This window comes from Megalops cyprinoides, chromosome 22, assembly GCF_013368585.1.
Source record: "Megalops cyprinoides isolate fMegCyp1 chromosome 22, fMegCyp1.pri, whole genome shotgun sequence".
In the NCBI taxonomy this organism is placed as follows: domain Eukaryota; kingdom Metazoa; phylum Chordata; class Actinopteri; order Elopiformes; family Megalopidae; genus Megalops; species Megalops cyprinoides.
The window spans coordinates 18672496-18689321 of NC_050604.1; the positions used below are offsets into that span (position 1 = coordinate 18672496).

A 16826-nucleotide genomic window follows, 5' to 3' on the forward strand; every position below is an offset into this window, starting at 1 on the left:
CGCAAGATGCCACATCCAATTGCACTAAATTGATGTGAGAGTTTGTGATGTCTGCCATGGGTCTTACAACAAAGGTCAGTGTGCCTAGACAATGACATCAATCAGCCCCCCCCCCACCCCACCCCCACGTGGCAAAACGCCCACCTTTCAGCTGGATTCAAGTACGTATGAAAAACAAATAACTGCATTAGAAATATCACACAACACATTATACTGGATTCAAGATGGAGGAAGATGGGGAGGACAAGCAATATCAGGTCTATATATATTCCTTAGGTGTCCAGGACACATTATTGGCAAAATTATATGTCGCTCTTATTATTGTTGCCATTATTATCACTTCTGCTAATCAATTCACCTTTCACATGGGACATGATAAACACACAGATCCAAGAGTAAGGTACAACCATTAAGGCCAAAAAGATCTAAACTGTAACAAGTCTCACATGCATATGCATTCTCAAATTCCAATGTAGCGGTTTTCAAGGAGAATAGAGGTAAGCATTCTTATGGCAGTGTTTCAATGTTATGGTAATGTTATAACCATTGTTTAACATCAGAAATAGCTGGAAAACATCAAATTCACATTTCTACAGTTGGAAATGATTTTGTAATAATTCTTGATCTGAATGATGTATTTGTAAATACACTCTTTTGCAACTTTGAAAGAGTAGTGTGATTTCTCTGGATGAGCTAAATTTGGTAAACATTCATATTCTCCACCGGCAAATTAATTGAAAGCACCTGATGTTTTCAAGAAGCCACAGATACATTGTTGGTATATGAAAGTAGTTCAATTTTTTAACTTGAGCAAAGTAAAGGGAAACGCTAAAAGCGTTACAATTTACTTTGTACTTATATTTACATTCAGGGGTTCATTGTTCTTTATTCAAGTGAGAGCCACTGAAAAGTTTCAGCCCCCATGTTGTAAGACTCACATGACAGTTCAGTGCAGTCTGTCATGTCTGCCAAATCACACAAGACATTTGGGATATCACTTTCATATCACTCATATTCATAAAGGTTTATTGCTCCACGTATGGAGCCACTGATGGCTGTTTTTAGAAAGATGGAACGGAAGAATACTTGGCTTAAATTTGTGGACAAAAGGTCGTCTGTCTTTTTACTTAAGTGTAGGCTAGCGGGAAATGGTCTGTAGCCTCTCTGTGACCAACAGACTGCTAATAACTGCTCTGGCAGTCAAGTAAAATAAACAATCGTTTCAGATGGAATTTCAGCCACAACTTTTTCCATACAAATACATATTTGTATGGAATAATACAAATGTATGGAAATATACATACATATTGGATGTTACTCATACATCCACGATACTGAGCAGGTTTGATATAAAACAGGTGGCATTTTTTAACCAAATGAGCCCACAAATTAAACACAATGTACAAAATCTACTGACAACTTGAGTTTGGGACAATTAATTTCTTCAGGTCTGTTTTATTCTTTTTTGGAGGGGGTTTACCTGCTAACCCTGACAATTCCTCTATATTCATACAATTACAGGAATACACAGTCCATTTGCAGACATGTATTTAGTCAAACATATTCAATACTCTAAGGGCCAGATGTTATTAATCGGTCCTTGTGAAAGATGAAAATTATTTCAATACTGTGTACATAGACAGTATATATTCAGGAAATTGTTAGATCTATGGCTGGAACAGCACAGCCATCGAGCCACAGATGTATACATTAAATATGTTAAAATTAGTTACTGCACTTTATTTAGTGCAACTGGACAGCTGTGAAATTAAATTGTGATTCCAGTAAAGTTTACAATTTACTGCTCCATGCATTCAATGCAGCAATAAATTCAATGATGCATTCAGCTGTTGGAATATGTTTAGAACTCTTTTTCCTTAAAGGGAAAGACTGTGAGGAAAAAGAACTGCAGGTAAAATTACAATTAAAAACAAGAGAGTAATTTTCAGATGCCGTCCTGTTCCGAATGTGAAGCACGGAGAGATGCCTTTGACATTGAGGCACAGCGCATGGATGCTAACCAACAGTAAAGTACCTGCTGTTTCTGCACTGCAATCCCAAGGTGTTTTTGGTTCAGTCCAAATTGTAGAGCCAGTTTATCTGCCAGCGGTAATTGAGTCTCAGGTGCGTTCTTATCGCATTTAAACATGATGATGAGCGGAGGGGTATTTGTTTAGGTTTAGCTTACCCAATTGAGGCCTCTGGGAAAACTGCAGACGCATCAGCAAGCGAGCCGTTTTTTTTTTCTCTCCTTCCTGTAGTTTTCGAAAAAGTTTCTTGACCTGACGTCCAAAGGCAAGGCAAACGTGGAGAGGTTAATCCCGAGAGGCTAAGGGTACGCCAGGCCTGCGGGCTATGCAACGTGTCCCGGGCCTTCAGAGGGGGGCAGGCTCATTTGCTGGGGTTCAAACGTCCCGTCACCGCGGCCCGGCGCTCTGACTCATGCGAGGGGTTTGATAATGGACCGATTGAAAGAAGAGAATGCGTGGCAAGATAAATGAACCCATCCCAACTTATGACATCGCTCACATTTGATTTATTGTCGCTCTGGAGTCGGGGGGAAAAGGCAGCCCATTCTTCCTTGTGTCATAACACGGGACGCTTCACAGAAGCAACTTGTTGGAGTTGGGTCCCATGCGCACTTTCGACCTCCAGGATGCAGGCCAGCGGTGGGGTGGGAAAGCTTAAGCTGACTCAGAAGAAAGAGAGGAAAAAAAAAAGGCCGGTAAGACATAGGCTGAAATCTATGACCCGGATGAGTTCAATTATATTCCATTTGTCAAACTGAACTAATGTCTGTGATTCTGTGAAGTTACATTTTAACACATTGTGATATTTTCAGCATATGAGGTCGCCCTAAATGCTCTAAAACTTTGAAACTTCTAATGCCAAAAATATTACAGCTTTATGGCACTATCCAAAAAAATATAGAAGACAAAATAAGAAAACACTTGATATCCCTCATAAATCCGAGACAGCGGTGCTTCAGGCAAGGCGAGCCACACAGCTGCGTATGATGCTATGCATTTCTTTCCTCTTTTATGGCGGTCCTCAGGTCTTTTTGAGGGATGCCACATTTAAGATGTGGGGTGAATTTCATGCATCATGTTCTTGTTTGTCCCCATTTCTCAGTGCACTCCCCCATGCATGTGCAGTAACTGCAGGCCAAAGCATTGTGCTAGCAGCCCACGGCCACTCTTGGTGGAGAATGGGATAACAAACAGCAGCACATATTAGTACAGGCTTATTCGGGGTGAATCCTCGGGCCAACGCAGGAAAGATCGGTGGTCAGTCACAGTCCCCTCGGCAGTCTCTGTGACTGTGACTCAGGCAGGTCCCACAACTTCAGAGAAAGAACAGGGGAGGATAAAGACAGTTAATAATGAATAATACAACTGCAACATACTCCTCTTATAGGCTTGTAATACTCTTGTTTTCTTACATATTCGGGCATCAAAAACAGTCTGTAACACAGGGAAGGGCACAGCACTCTTTAGGTCACATCAATTTTTATATTGTCTAGCAAAGGATCTACTATAGTGCGCACACACACACACACACATGTACATACACACTCACACACACACACATACACATACACACATACACACACACACACACACACACACACACACACACACACACACACATACACATACACACATACACACACACACACATACACACGTACACACGTACACACACACACTCACACGTACACATACACATACACATACACGCAAGCATACATACACAATCAATTAGTATAAAAATTGCTATTGTTGTGAACATACTGTATCAGAGTGGCGGATTTACTCGCGATTATAAACCGACATGAGGAATGTCATATGCACAGGTAAAATGTACAAGTACAAGTTGGAAGACATAAGGCCACTTACCCAATTTGAAACCGTTATTTTGTGATTTTTGAGGGAAATGTGCATGGAAACATAAATATAAACGAATTGTCATCGTCGGCCTTAGGTATATAGCTACAAGTATTGTTGAGTGCTGGGCTTTTACTTTCAAAATGTGATAGTGTTAATTATAATATAAGGTAATCCAGTGAGCCATTAGTCTAAGTCATTATTTTCATTAAGGACCCACAGGCGTGTCTGAGCATTCATCACTCTCAGTATTAAAATGAAAATATTAATTAAAGCTATTCAAATTTTTCCAGTGGCACCTTGTCTCCCAGTTTCATGATTAATGTGAATTCATATTTATGGTTCGATTTTTCTTTGAAAAACGACGCGTGACAAACACCGCTCGCCCTTGGTGCACAAAAGTAGTTATTTACATTAAAAAACGCTCAATCATTTGCGCCCTTGACATACAGCGCCTACGCTCGGTCTGTCAAGATGGTGCTTAATCGCTTAATTCCGGTAAACCTCCCCGTACACAAAAGCTTGTTGTGCTTTGATTATGTATGTGACAGCCCCGCTCTCGACGTCCCCGAGCCCTAAATACACGCGGATAAACGCCAGCAGGTCCTGTAGCCCTTTCATGCCTTCGGGCACCGCGCGTGTTAAGGCGCTGAGACGGAGGGGCTGGTTAATGACACTGACCCTGACTTCCCCAACAGCTATTCAATTCAGCCGTAATAACAGCCGGGCAGCTGATATATGAGACTCGAGCTAATAATTGTCAATTACTGATGCGGAGAATCATACCGAAACGCTGAATAAAACCTGCCCACTCGCTCGCCCACCCTCTGACACCAGCGACGCCGCCCAATTCACTCTCAGGATAAGGAGGTACAAACCACCAATGCATAGAAAGTAGACTAATAAAGAGCCATGGACTGAAATAAGGCTTCGCTGTTAATTTGATGCCTGTGTTATTATATAACCGATAAATACAGTTAGGTTTCGAGGTAGCTATACCAACCAAAATCATGTATCTTATTATTTTTTATCATTATTAGTTAAAGAATATCCCACACTAATTATTTATTATATGGTTAATTATCCTTTGGTAAGTCGTCATTTGGGTGTCTGTCTGTTTTTTTTTTAAATATATTATTAATTTAGGAAAGCGTTTGAACAGAAGCTTCTGTATCATTACACGCCCCTATCGGCATCATCGATAAAGACCATAATAGAAGGTCAATGCTGAACTGCACAAGATGGAACGATGACAGGAGATTCCGTTAAGAATTTAATTCTATTTTATTTTGGACAATTTTATGAATCCGATTCGCGAATACTGGAGAGAGATTTAATGATCGCTATTTTTTTCATCTTCTCGTAGACCGGTCGATGGCCCTTTTTTCTGTTAATGTCGATTTAGAGCTTGAAGTAATTTAGTAATTGATTCTAAGCGCGGCATTTTGCCAGTGCTGGGGCTGCTTTTCAGGGTAATATGTTTGCTAATTTTATCCCCCGGAATGGGATTATTATGTTAATCCCCACTCTCTATGCCTAACCTCATGGTCACTTGGGAAGCCCCGTCGCGAGGCCGTATGACCGTGCACAAACCTTGCCGAGTTCGTCATTCCTTCACTATCCCAAATGGGGCAGGTGTGTTTCAGAAGCCAAAACCCAAACACCGTGCCTAGACCGCACTGGGAAAGAAGCTACTTTATGGATATGAGAAACTCTAAATTAACCAGGATTTGAGACGTTAACCAGTACTGGAAATCAACATGTTATCATTATTATTATCCGAATCGTTTTATTAACTATTTTGTGTACTAGGACTAATAATCGTTGCCGTTATTATACAAGGGCCCGCCATGTCCTGATGTAATTATGAATAATTATGTTTTTTTTTTTTCAATACGGCAGCCATTGCTGAAGAGGTTGTAGTCCAGTCATCATCGTGCATTAGTTTAATAATACAGAATATCAATAGTAAGTAGCCTATTATTAATAATCTATGCACCATTCATGTACATAACCAGATGAATAATTATAACTATGATTATTGTTGTTGTTATTGTTATTACTATTATTGTGGTCTTTCACGTTGCAGTCGGAATCAAAGACGTTTAAATCAGATGAGCATTACACTATTATTATTCTTTTCTTTTCTGTTTCATGCGGCTCTGCCTCGGAAAGGGAAAGGGTTCAGACTAATTCAATTTACTTTTCCCCCCATCTTCTTCTGGGGCAGATGTCACTTCGCATCTGTGCGTCTGCTCAAACGCCCTACTTCTGAGCGTCAAGCAGATGCTTCCTCCGCGCGGTGCGCTACAGGAGAGACTGCGACAACTTAAAAAAATTAAGTTTTGCGGCGACACGTTGAGTTCCATCATTCCGCGCGCATACAATATTCGCTTTAATGACTTGGTGCCTTTAGATCTAGCTTCAATCAGGTAGATTATGTGATAATCACCTCTTTAAAAACGATACCATCTTTTTTTTTTTTACCGGAACAAGGGGTGACTCCCTTCCCCTGTTGAAGATATTTGTATGTCTTGCATGTTGAGAGAGCAGCTCCGCGCATAAGGTGCACCATCCTCTCACCACAGTTATGCCTACTGTAGTAGTTAAACCAAAATTTAAAGATGTGTTGTCTTCAGTTGAATGCTGCGTTATCCGACTCGGCTATATTAACGGCAACATTCAGGAATTCTGAACAGGTGTTTCACTTTATGGGGAAAAAAAAAAACTTGGAGCAAATTCTATTTTGAGAAGATTTCTGTATTCTCATTAACGCGACAATTCTGTGTGTCTTCACAACAGCTTTGTCAGGAGAATGTGGGCATTAAATTGAGAAATCAAGCAATAAACCCAGAACAGGCCCCAAGGAATGTTTGAAGCGTGATATTTTATTTATATTCCCATGTGCTCCGTGATTATTCGCACCCCCTTCACCCCCCCCCCCCCCCCCCCCCCTCCCCAAATGATTATTGTTTTGCCTCAGGAACATGTCCTCAGTCAAAGTAAGACGTTATGTTTAACTTGACAGCAATTTTCTCTCTTTGTCTCTTTTTCTCTTTTTTTCCGTCGCTTTTGTGTATTGATACATCCAAACAATGGCATTCTGTTTTTTTGCCGTTTTTTCCCTTGCTGGCCGCATTCCTCGTCCTCTCAGTGTCTATGTAACAGGGCCTAAAGAGAGCAGAGTCCCTTTTCGACTTGAAAACATCTTTTTCTATTGTCTACCAATTGCAAACATACAAGCCTTGGGATGCATGAGTTATTTAGCATTTTATGTGTCACGGTCCTACTGCCATTTCAGAATATTTTAAGAATATTTGTGTTATTAATTTCAATCATTTAGCATGAAATCATATGCTTATTTATTGAGTTTAATATATATGGGAATTGCTAATATATCAAAAGTAATTATAAATATTTATTTAGACTGTCTTATTTCTGTAATTCGGGCCATATTTCTAATTTTACATATGATATTTTATTTATTTATTTTAGGATAAACCACTGTAATATGAATATTTCTACAGGAAAAGCAAGCACAAAAAACCCCAAACGTTTTGATGTCTTAAACTATTGTTGTAAATGCACAACATCTAAGGAGTTGTTTTCTTTCACGTTCTCTTACTTTTAATAACCAAATCGAAAGATCACAGTTCTTCTCACGTTTTATTCCGCCCGACAGCCCCTTAAACCATTTGATGGCATAAAGAAAGATGTTGAAACTATAAAAAGGGAGGCGTTTCCATGGCTGGTGGATTATAGACCTCGAGAAGCACACAACAGGGCCGTTTGAATGAGAAAGAACGGAGGGTAAAGCTATAATTCTATTTGCCTCAGCAAAATATCAGAAGGGGTTTCTCCGTGCTTTGTGCATTTTATTAGATTAATTCTTAGCGATGGTTTCTTTTTTCCTTGCCAGACGCGTGTAGGGAAGTCAGTGAGGCAGTTGGTCTTTGGTTTCAATAATCAAATTAACCATTTGGTACAACTTTTAGCCGGGACTCGCGTGTAGAAAGAAAAACATTAACATAAAAGTGGGCTGGGGTGTGTCAAGGAAGAATAAACTTTTCTTGTCATTTATCTTTCTTTCACGATGAAACAAACACGGCAAAAAAAAGAAGAAAAGAGGAAAGAAACGGCAGAGCAATACGGAAAATCAGTTAAACTTTATTTAAATAAAGTCTCTCATTTAAATAATTAATTTGATCAAACCTCTTTGCGTGAGTGAAATATAATTCACTGCGAATCTTGTGCCGGGCTTCTACGTCAAGCTTTTTTATTCTTAAAATGTAGCGGTAAGTGCGCCAAAATGACACGGGAGAGAGATTCTTGGGAAAACTGCAAGAGTTATCTGTTGTTTTGTTATTTAATATTCGGGACGGTGGATTGTGTCTGTATGACCGAGGACAAGTATTCATTTTCATAGTGGGAAAAACTTAGATAAATACCTTGAATAATAACCCTCGAATTCACATCTGTCTTGCCGGGTCTATAGGTTTGGGGTACCACGAACACATGTTTTCACATCACTCTTTTTATCTCTCGCTGGAGACCGGGAAACAAGTCGTTAAGTCCTGGCAATTTATTTTGCACTGTCACACTGTGAGCATTTATTTTCATTGATGCTGCGAAAAAAGAGTTACAAATAACTGACATTTCTCGCTCTATCAAATCAGTTGTGTAAAACAGCAGAAGCAATAAAACTATCAGGAAACATAAAAATGATCTCAGCAAAATAGTGGTATCAACAGAGCCTCGTTCCTCTTCACTGCGGCAAGGAGTAAACTGCAATCTCCATTGTATTGCTTTTTGTGTTAGATAAACGTCACAAAAGAGCAGACAAATAGTTTTATGGACTTTCTTCCTTTTCAGCGTGCTTGTACAACAAGAAAAGGGAATGGCAAGAGAAATACGAGTTTGAAATAAATCCCAGTTTGAATTTAATCACGTGAAAGTCTATTGATAGCGGGGACAACACAAACAAAAGATCGCCGTGTTACTATAACAAAATTAGCCACTTAACTCGACTAATACTGCGGGCCTAACCGCTCCGATGATGACTTTACGAGTTTGTTACTTTAATTACTGAGTTGTTACTGGGCATATAACGGAATAATGAATGTAATAAAACTAATTACAAGCGCGTTTAAATCATATAAAATATTCCAAATTTGTTTATGGGACGCTCGCTATGCAAATAAGATCTAATTCTTCGTAGAAACATATAACTTAAAGCTAGTAGTGCTCCGGAAACGATTTTTCCTCTGCCCTCGTGTAGTGTATTCCATTTTCCCTGTCAACATTCCATTGCTATATTCATTTATATTTTTACATATCGCACGTTTCTGGAAATACTCTTCAAAATGACCCTTTTGCTCTTTTTTTTTTTCATTTTTTTTACACCTTGGGTGATTTTAGTATAACAGAATCGTCAAAACGGAAAATTGAATAACAACAATGGATTATCAGTGTTATTGTTATTACCATTTCACCATTATTCTTATCTTATTAATGTTATTGCCATCTCCGCCAGGTGCTGCGGAAAATAGTACTCTCTAGACGGAGTGAAAAGTACCTAAACAGTGAGGACGAATCCAATACTATTTTAACCAGTCCTCGTCTCTTCACTGCCCGTGTCTTTGAAACATTTCACGCGCTTCGGGGGGCCGGCTTGTTGTTAAATTGAGCGTGTAACGTTCTTACAAGGAAGCCACAGAGTGACACCCGAGCTCCCGCACTCCAAGCCAAGAAAGATCGGCAAAAACCGGGAGAGGGAAAGAGTGGGAGAAAATACCGTCTAAAAATTTGTGCTCAAGGTATATGATCAGTTAAAAGGCTTAAAAGCTTGGGGAAAATTGGATCAGGGAGAATCGTCACCCAACTTTCATTATTTCCAAGTGGTGTGATTGAATTAAAGGGCAAGGAGATGGTTAGAGGAGAGGATGGAGGGACTCGATGCGTAATGGTGTGGTATTAAATTCTAATTAGAGATGCAGGGAATCAATGATAGGGGAGGTTGGACAGCCCGGTCCCCCAGTGCCAGCCCAATAGCCTGATGAGTTATTGTCATGTAAAAAGCGCCAGCAATAAGACCAACCGCTTTGCTATTGTCCAAGTGGAAAGAGCCAAGTTTATTATGAGGACTCTATGCTCTAGAGACCTCGGGCTAGGCGGCTCATAGGAGGCTTTTCATAAAACAAGGCTCTGCTCCTATAAAGGAGGCCAGTTTTGAAGCAGGCTTCGAGCAGTGCACATCTACCCACAGTCTAGCCTCCTTCAAACCAAAAAAAAAATTACAACCGCTATCTCTCCCCAACTATTTTTTTTTCCTTTATTTCCATTCCTCCTATTTTGACACCCACCTTGAACCAGATATATATTTTGAAACTGCGGCTTTTTATCCACTGAGCCTTCTCAAATGTATAAAATGGAATATTCTTACCTCAATTCCTCTGCCTACGAGTCATGTATGGCCGGGATGGACACCTCGAGCTTGGCATCAGCTTATGCGGACTTCAGCTCGTGCAGCCAAGCCAGTGGGTTTCAGTACAATCCGATCAGGACCACGTTTGGGGCCACCTCCGGGTGTCCCTCGCTCACCCCGGGCTCCTGCAGTCTCGGGACACTGCGGGACCACCAAAGCAGCCCGTATGCCGCAGGTAAGCACCTTCCGGTTTTATTCGCCGCTCAAGAGCCTCTTCCCCGGTATATAGGAAGCCTTGATTGCATTTGAAAATGGAAATGTGTTTAGTATTTACCAAACGAAATTTGCTTACACAAATGAAAGAATTTATCACGTTAGAAGCGATTGCAGGCAAGAGGTAATTCAGTTACGGGGTTACACTATCCCTGTCACACCCGAACCGCCAACAAAATTATCTTAAGCTGCCAAAATGATAGGCATAATTTATTTACTTTGCGATGAGACGTAAAGCTTAGAAAATAATTAAATAACCTAAGACCAAAGCTCATTATTGGAACTGCATTTAAGTTACTGTACACCGACCGAAAAGGGTGACAACATTACTACAGGTTTCAAGATTTCAAAAACAAATATTACAAAAACAACAAAACATAATTACACATCAATAATTAGTTTACTTAGTCAATTTATGGAAGTTTGTCAGTTAGTCTATACATTACACAACAGTACAATACATGATGATAGAGATTAGATTTTATTTTATAGTTCAATTATGTTTAACAATAACATTATTGTGGGATAACAAACTTTTAATATGTGTAATGTAGAATTATTCTAATGTTTAAGAAACTTAAGCGACTTCCTAAAATACATATCACAGTGTCTGTGTTTTTACACGCTTTTTAGATCTCACAACAGTATCCCGAATAACTAACTGAGGAGTAATACAGTAATGTCATAGGTTTCTCCATGTTTATACGACCACATCAATTTTATTAACTTCGGTATTACATCGTCATCTATTTCAATTTATTTTCAGTTCCCTACAAACTGTTCACGGATCACGGTGGCTTAAACGAGAAGCGGAAACAGAGGCGGATCCGGACCACTTTCACCAGCGCACAGCTGAAAGAGCTGGAGCGGGTTTTCGCGGAGACCCATTACCCGGACATTTACACGCGAGAAGAGCTGGCGCTCAAAATTGATCTCACCGAAGCCCGAGTGCAGGTCAGTTTGTGGCAAGGAAGTGTAGTCCTAAATAAAATGTATACATAATCAATAAATCGACGTGCATTTTGAAAGCAAGGATTCGAAACTTTTTGGACAATCAGGTGCACAGCTCCACCTAAATCCTCAGTTTATTAACTGCGTGGATTTTACATCATATGGAGACGATTTGTTATGCTGTGGTCTCTGCTGCTAGTGCAATGTCATGCTATTAGTATTAGCGATATGCATGACACGGGCAAAATGTCAGTGATAAGTGATATAAATAACTAAACATTACATGTCTACCCATTTTCATATATCTGGGGCTTTCTTTGACTATTATATAGTGTGGTATTATTTAAATACAGAATTATATTGTATGTAAATCTGTGCATTTTCGCTGTCTTTTCACTCTTTATTTATGGTTTGAGCTGTACAACTAGGAATGTCTATGTCCATGCGTTCATTGAGGCGATTCAATAATTGCTCGTTAGATCAAAAACACCAGTAATATCAATTTTGTTCTAGAATAAAGCGCATGCTCGGGACAGCAGTAACAATAATGACAATAATGCTAATGTAAATACTATTTTATGTGGCAATACAGTGTTTTTTTTTTAAATGGCTGTACATAAGGAAAAGATTCTAAATGCAACATTTTCTTTAATGCGGGTTTACTTTTTCAGGTGTGGTTCCAGAACAGGCGTGCAAAATTCCGCAAGCAGGAGCGCGCTGCAGCCGCTGCAGCTGCTGCTGCCAAGAACGGATCATCAGGGAAAAAGTCGGACGCGAGGGAGGACGAGAGCAAAGAGCCGAAAGCTACGGACCCCGACAGTACGGGAGGTCCGGGACCCAACCCAAATCCCAACCCCAGCTGTGGGGGACCAAGTCCGACCGGAGGACAGGGTAACACCGGAGCGAGCGGGCCGGTGGAGCAGGTGAAGACGTCCGCAGCGGGGGGTCTCGGGGCTACCGCACCGAGTCAGGGATGGGCCTCTGCCCCCGGCACCATTACTTCCATTCCGGACTCGTTGGGTGGACCGTTCGCAAGCGTACTATCTTCTCTGCAGAGACAGAACGGAGCCAAAGCCACTTTAGTAAAAACCAGCATGTTCTGATCGGTAATGAAGAGACGCTTGAAGACATAAAAAGAAGGGGAGGAAAAGCAAACACTTCCAACTACCGTTCCCGAGTTAAGCAAGAAGGAATGTCAAATTACAACCGTAACGCTGACTATTCTGGCTACATTTAAAGGAAGACGATGGAGAAGAGAACATTATTGGTCGCAAGATCGACGTAAATGTTATGTAGCCTTGTGACCTTCCCGCTGTAATGTTACCAGTTCTCCATCAAGGAACCGGGTAGCACAATATTTGTTTTCAGCATTTGTGTTTGTTTTCACCTGTCTTTTCAGGACTCATCGCTATCGCCGTGTCTTGGTCAAGCACTTGCGTCGTCCCGTTAAGGATTATTATAGCAGTTATCTGCCTTCAGGCCGACCGCCGCCATGATAGGCCGAGGCCTTTCATAATTTTTAAACATGTACAGTATGATATTCTCATACTATATTGAAACAATTTTCCCAAGATGCGCTAAGTGTAAAGTTTGTTCCCAACTCGGAAATGTACTCATATCCAAGTTCCAGTTGTCTATTGAGATTGATTGTCGCAATGCAAATCACCATAGGCCTCTGTAAGTGTACCTGCAGGTTTCACGAGTTATGGAGCATTTACTTTCTTGAAATCAAACATGATTATTTTAGTTTAAAGAATAGTTTTCACCAAAGGCACAAACTACATATTTCAGTGTTAACAGGAATAATTAAACGTTTTTGTGTGTCTTTCTACGGCTGTGTTTATGTGGCTCAATTGTATAGTGTTAATACAAGTGTAAAATTGTCTTCTATAGTTGACCATAGGATATGTTTACCCTTGTAGTTTATGGAGAGTCTTTTTGACGTTTTACAAGGTTACCACGGGTTAATTTCTTTTGGTAAAAAAAGGAAAGTGTTCCAACATTGTATTTATTAAAATCTTATTTGCATGTTGTCCTTTTTCGGTCCGGTTTTATTATAATTCATTTTTTCCCTTTTGTGAGCATAATATGCCAGGTTTTTGTTCAGGATTTGAAAATTATTTATATGTAGGTATAATGAATGCTTATATTTAAGAGGGAAATATTTCTACATGTGCATATAGTTTTCCAAGAGTGTACCATTGACTTGGTTGTTGATAATAAAACGATGAGCAAAGCAAGACAGTGGAAGTCTGTTCCGTTCAGAAAATCGAACATTGCGGACACATTTTCACAGGTACCATCACCTGAAACATCGTATGAAATTACACAGAATTCAGATATAAGTTAAATTGAATCGAATCAGTGCCTAAATATTCCTTTAAAATGTACCATTCACTGAAGTCTTAATTGAAAAAAAAAAATCAAAATAGAAATACTTTGTCTAAAACACTTATTATAATGGACATTTAACATTTAATTTACCTTATATATTATTATGCACAATATTATGTATAATTGTATATATAATATTATGTGTAACACATTAATTTAAATGCAACAGCAAATAACATTTACCAGAAAAGAAAAATAAAGGTCAGTGTACAATCCGTGTAGCAGCGAACGGGCGGACAGTACATTGGCGCACTCTAGTGTCATTGTCCTGTGCTTTAATGCCCTCTAGCGGTAATACATCAGACGATCATTTAATTCTCATTAATCCTACTATTTTAAGTAATTGAAATTATGAGTAATTAAAAGTACAGATGCAGTCTTTGCATTAGTTCAGAGGGTGTGGGGTGTACCTGTACACACCTATATCCTTTTTTATTTTCACTAAACAACACTGTCTTTTGAAGCTGACGTAACTGTTTCAGCACCACGGACAGTACCACGCAATACCTTGAATTAACACTATAATACATTCGCACACAAGATCTCATGCATAAAGCTAACACAATAACGAATAAAAATGCATTTTAAACATTTTATTTATAAACATACATTTGCTATAAAAGCCATTGCATTTGAACATTTCTTTAATCTATTTTATTCTGATTGTTTTCAAAGGAATATCGTAATAAATACAGAACTTAAACACAATTATCATTCCCATTTTCACCGTACACGTCCTGCCCCCCCCCAACCCCCCCCAAAAAACATTACACCAAGATTATTGCCTTATCAATGCCCCTTCCCCGTTATCAGTTCATACCTTTGATTCTAAGCCTTCGTAACACGTAAGCAGAATAGAAACACTGAAATACTGCAAATCTGGGGACACTACCCAATGGTGTTTTTACTGCAAAGCGGTACAAAAAAAAGGAGCTAAGCAAAAAAAAAAAGTCCGCGATCACCACTGTTGTAGAATTTCATGGGAGACATCTGAGAAAAGGAAAAGCGTTTTTCTGGGATATATCGGAAGCCACGGATGAACTGAACCGGTCTGGCGACATTTTACAGTTTGCGGATTGGAGGCTACCTGCTGGTAGCACTGTGCTTCTGCCCACGTCCACGTCCACGCCTGGCCACAATACAGGATTAGACCACTTCGGTATTTTGTATTGTATTACCCCGATAACGCCAAGAGCTTTACACTTGGCTCACACACACTAAAGTAAGGGTAAACTCTAACTGTGCATTCTATATATTTCGTTTTGTATGCAGGCCTACTGTATGAAATGTATTTAATTCCAAAATTTCCCACATCGGACTCACGTTCCGGCCCTCTATTTGAGAATATTATTTAAAATCGGGTGAGTAAAGAAAAGGTAGTGAACTGCAAGGAAGCGGGAGCACAGTCACTCCAACCCCCCCTCCGTAGGCTGCTAATGTCGTAATTTCCTCTTGGCGTGAAGTGAACGAAGAAGCGCGGCTCGAGCGTAAGATAAAGAAAACATCATCTTTGGATTTAATCTTGAGACCCAACATTCCACAATGTGTGCAATCACTTGCATTCCTAAGGCACGGGTTTAATGCAACGTCATCTCAAAAAAATTAATCTGCAACAGAAGTGCGGTTGAAACCGAAGCTTTCAAGGGAGAACAAGTATGGAAACGAGGATAATAGTATCTCCGCAAAGCAACCATGCATTCTTTATTTGTTTAAATAAATTACTGCTATCCTATTCGGCTAATACCTATTTATTGAAACCAAAAAAAAACAAAAAAAAAACAATCAAAAATAGAGAAATGAGAAGGTTTAACTACCGAATTCGACACATAAATCAACTAAGGATGTAACATCTACGTGCTAAAAACATTAATCCAAAGTCTGTCGAGCTGCCTTTACAATATACTTTAAGGCAGGTAAATATTGAATTGGGCTCCACATAAAAAGAATCGCCGGAAAAAAACGAGCCTATCTGCGTTCCTTTATTCAAAACAATAAATAAAGAAAAAAGTAAACGAAAATCCTCACTGAAAACCACGCCAGCTTAAGAACACGACTGAAGTTCTCAAGTCATCAAAATGTTAAATGCTGTCCATGCATGCAATAACCTATAACTGACAACCAAATCAGAAGTTCGGCTGTATTATAAAAGTCCGATTAAGGCATTACAAATGTCTAGCTAGTCAAACAACCCCAAACGTCCTGCTCTTTTTCCAGTGAGAGGGACACTTAATGATTTCTTTTGCGCCGCTCACGACCTCCGGAAAACGACAGAGCCAGGATAATGGTCACAAGGGGAGAATAACAGTGGTATAAGATAGAGGATATTCATTTTATTTCAAGCTGAAATGGGGTGAAATCCAGCCTCTTAGTAAATTATAACGTTAAAATGCAATGAAGGCAACATTTGAGTATGGTTGTAAAATGAGCAAAACGCACGCACCATTTGTTGCATAATATTTTGTTACAGAAACATGATTATTGCATTAGCAGATTCCGATATTGCGTTATAGATCTATATAGAATGACAAAAATGATGAAAGTACAGTTTAGGAAAGGTATCTTACATGTTAAAAACATATCATTCAGAGATCAATTGAGTGGGTATAGACTAATATGACATCCATTTGTTAGAACCAATTGAATTTTCAGGAAAAAAAAAAACATTTTCCTCTGTTCCTTGTGAGACACCTTTAAGGACAGATTGATTCATTCTCTTAACATGCCATAGAGTGAAAACTTCATGGTTCCAACACAGAGAGAAGGCCTCGGCCTAGCTGGTGTCCCAGTGGCGATTGTCTCTGGAAAAACAGGCATCTACAAACAGATTCTTTCTTAGTGCTTCTGATGTCCCAGGGTCCAGATTCGTCACAAGGTGGTGGGCTGGCCAGCAGCTACAG

At 39.6% G+C, this 16826-nt stretch overlaps 2 protein-coding genes across 2 annotated transcripts in view; one reads left to right on the plus strand and one right to left on the minus strand.

The window, feature by feature from the left end:
* Positions 1-10305: 10305 nt before the first annotated feature.
* Positions 10306-12638, plus strand: LOC118769985 (paired mesoderm homeobox protein 2B-like). The gene is made up of 3 exons (XM_036517422.1): positions 10306-10546; positions 11351-11538; positions 12207-12638. The coding sequence occupies exons 1-3, from the start codon at positions 10306-10308 to the stop codon at positions 12636-12638; spliced, it is 861 nt and encodes a 286-aa protein (XP_036373315.1).
* Positions 12639-16501: 3863 nt separating this feature from the next.
* Positions 16502-16826, minus strand: part of LOC118769441 (LIM and calponin homology domains-containing protein 1-like) — a 102838-nt gene continuing 102513 nt past the window's right edge. The window contains exon 35 of the mRNA XM_036516540.1: positions 16502-16820. Coding sequence (XP_036372433.1) covers positions 16795-16820 — 26 coding nt within the window. The 3' untranslated portion in view covers positions 16502-16794. The remainder of the gene's footprint in view (positions 16821-16826) is intronic.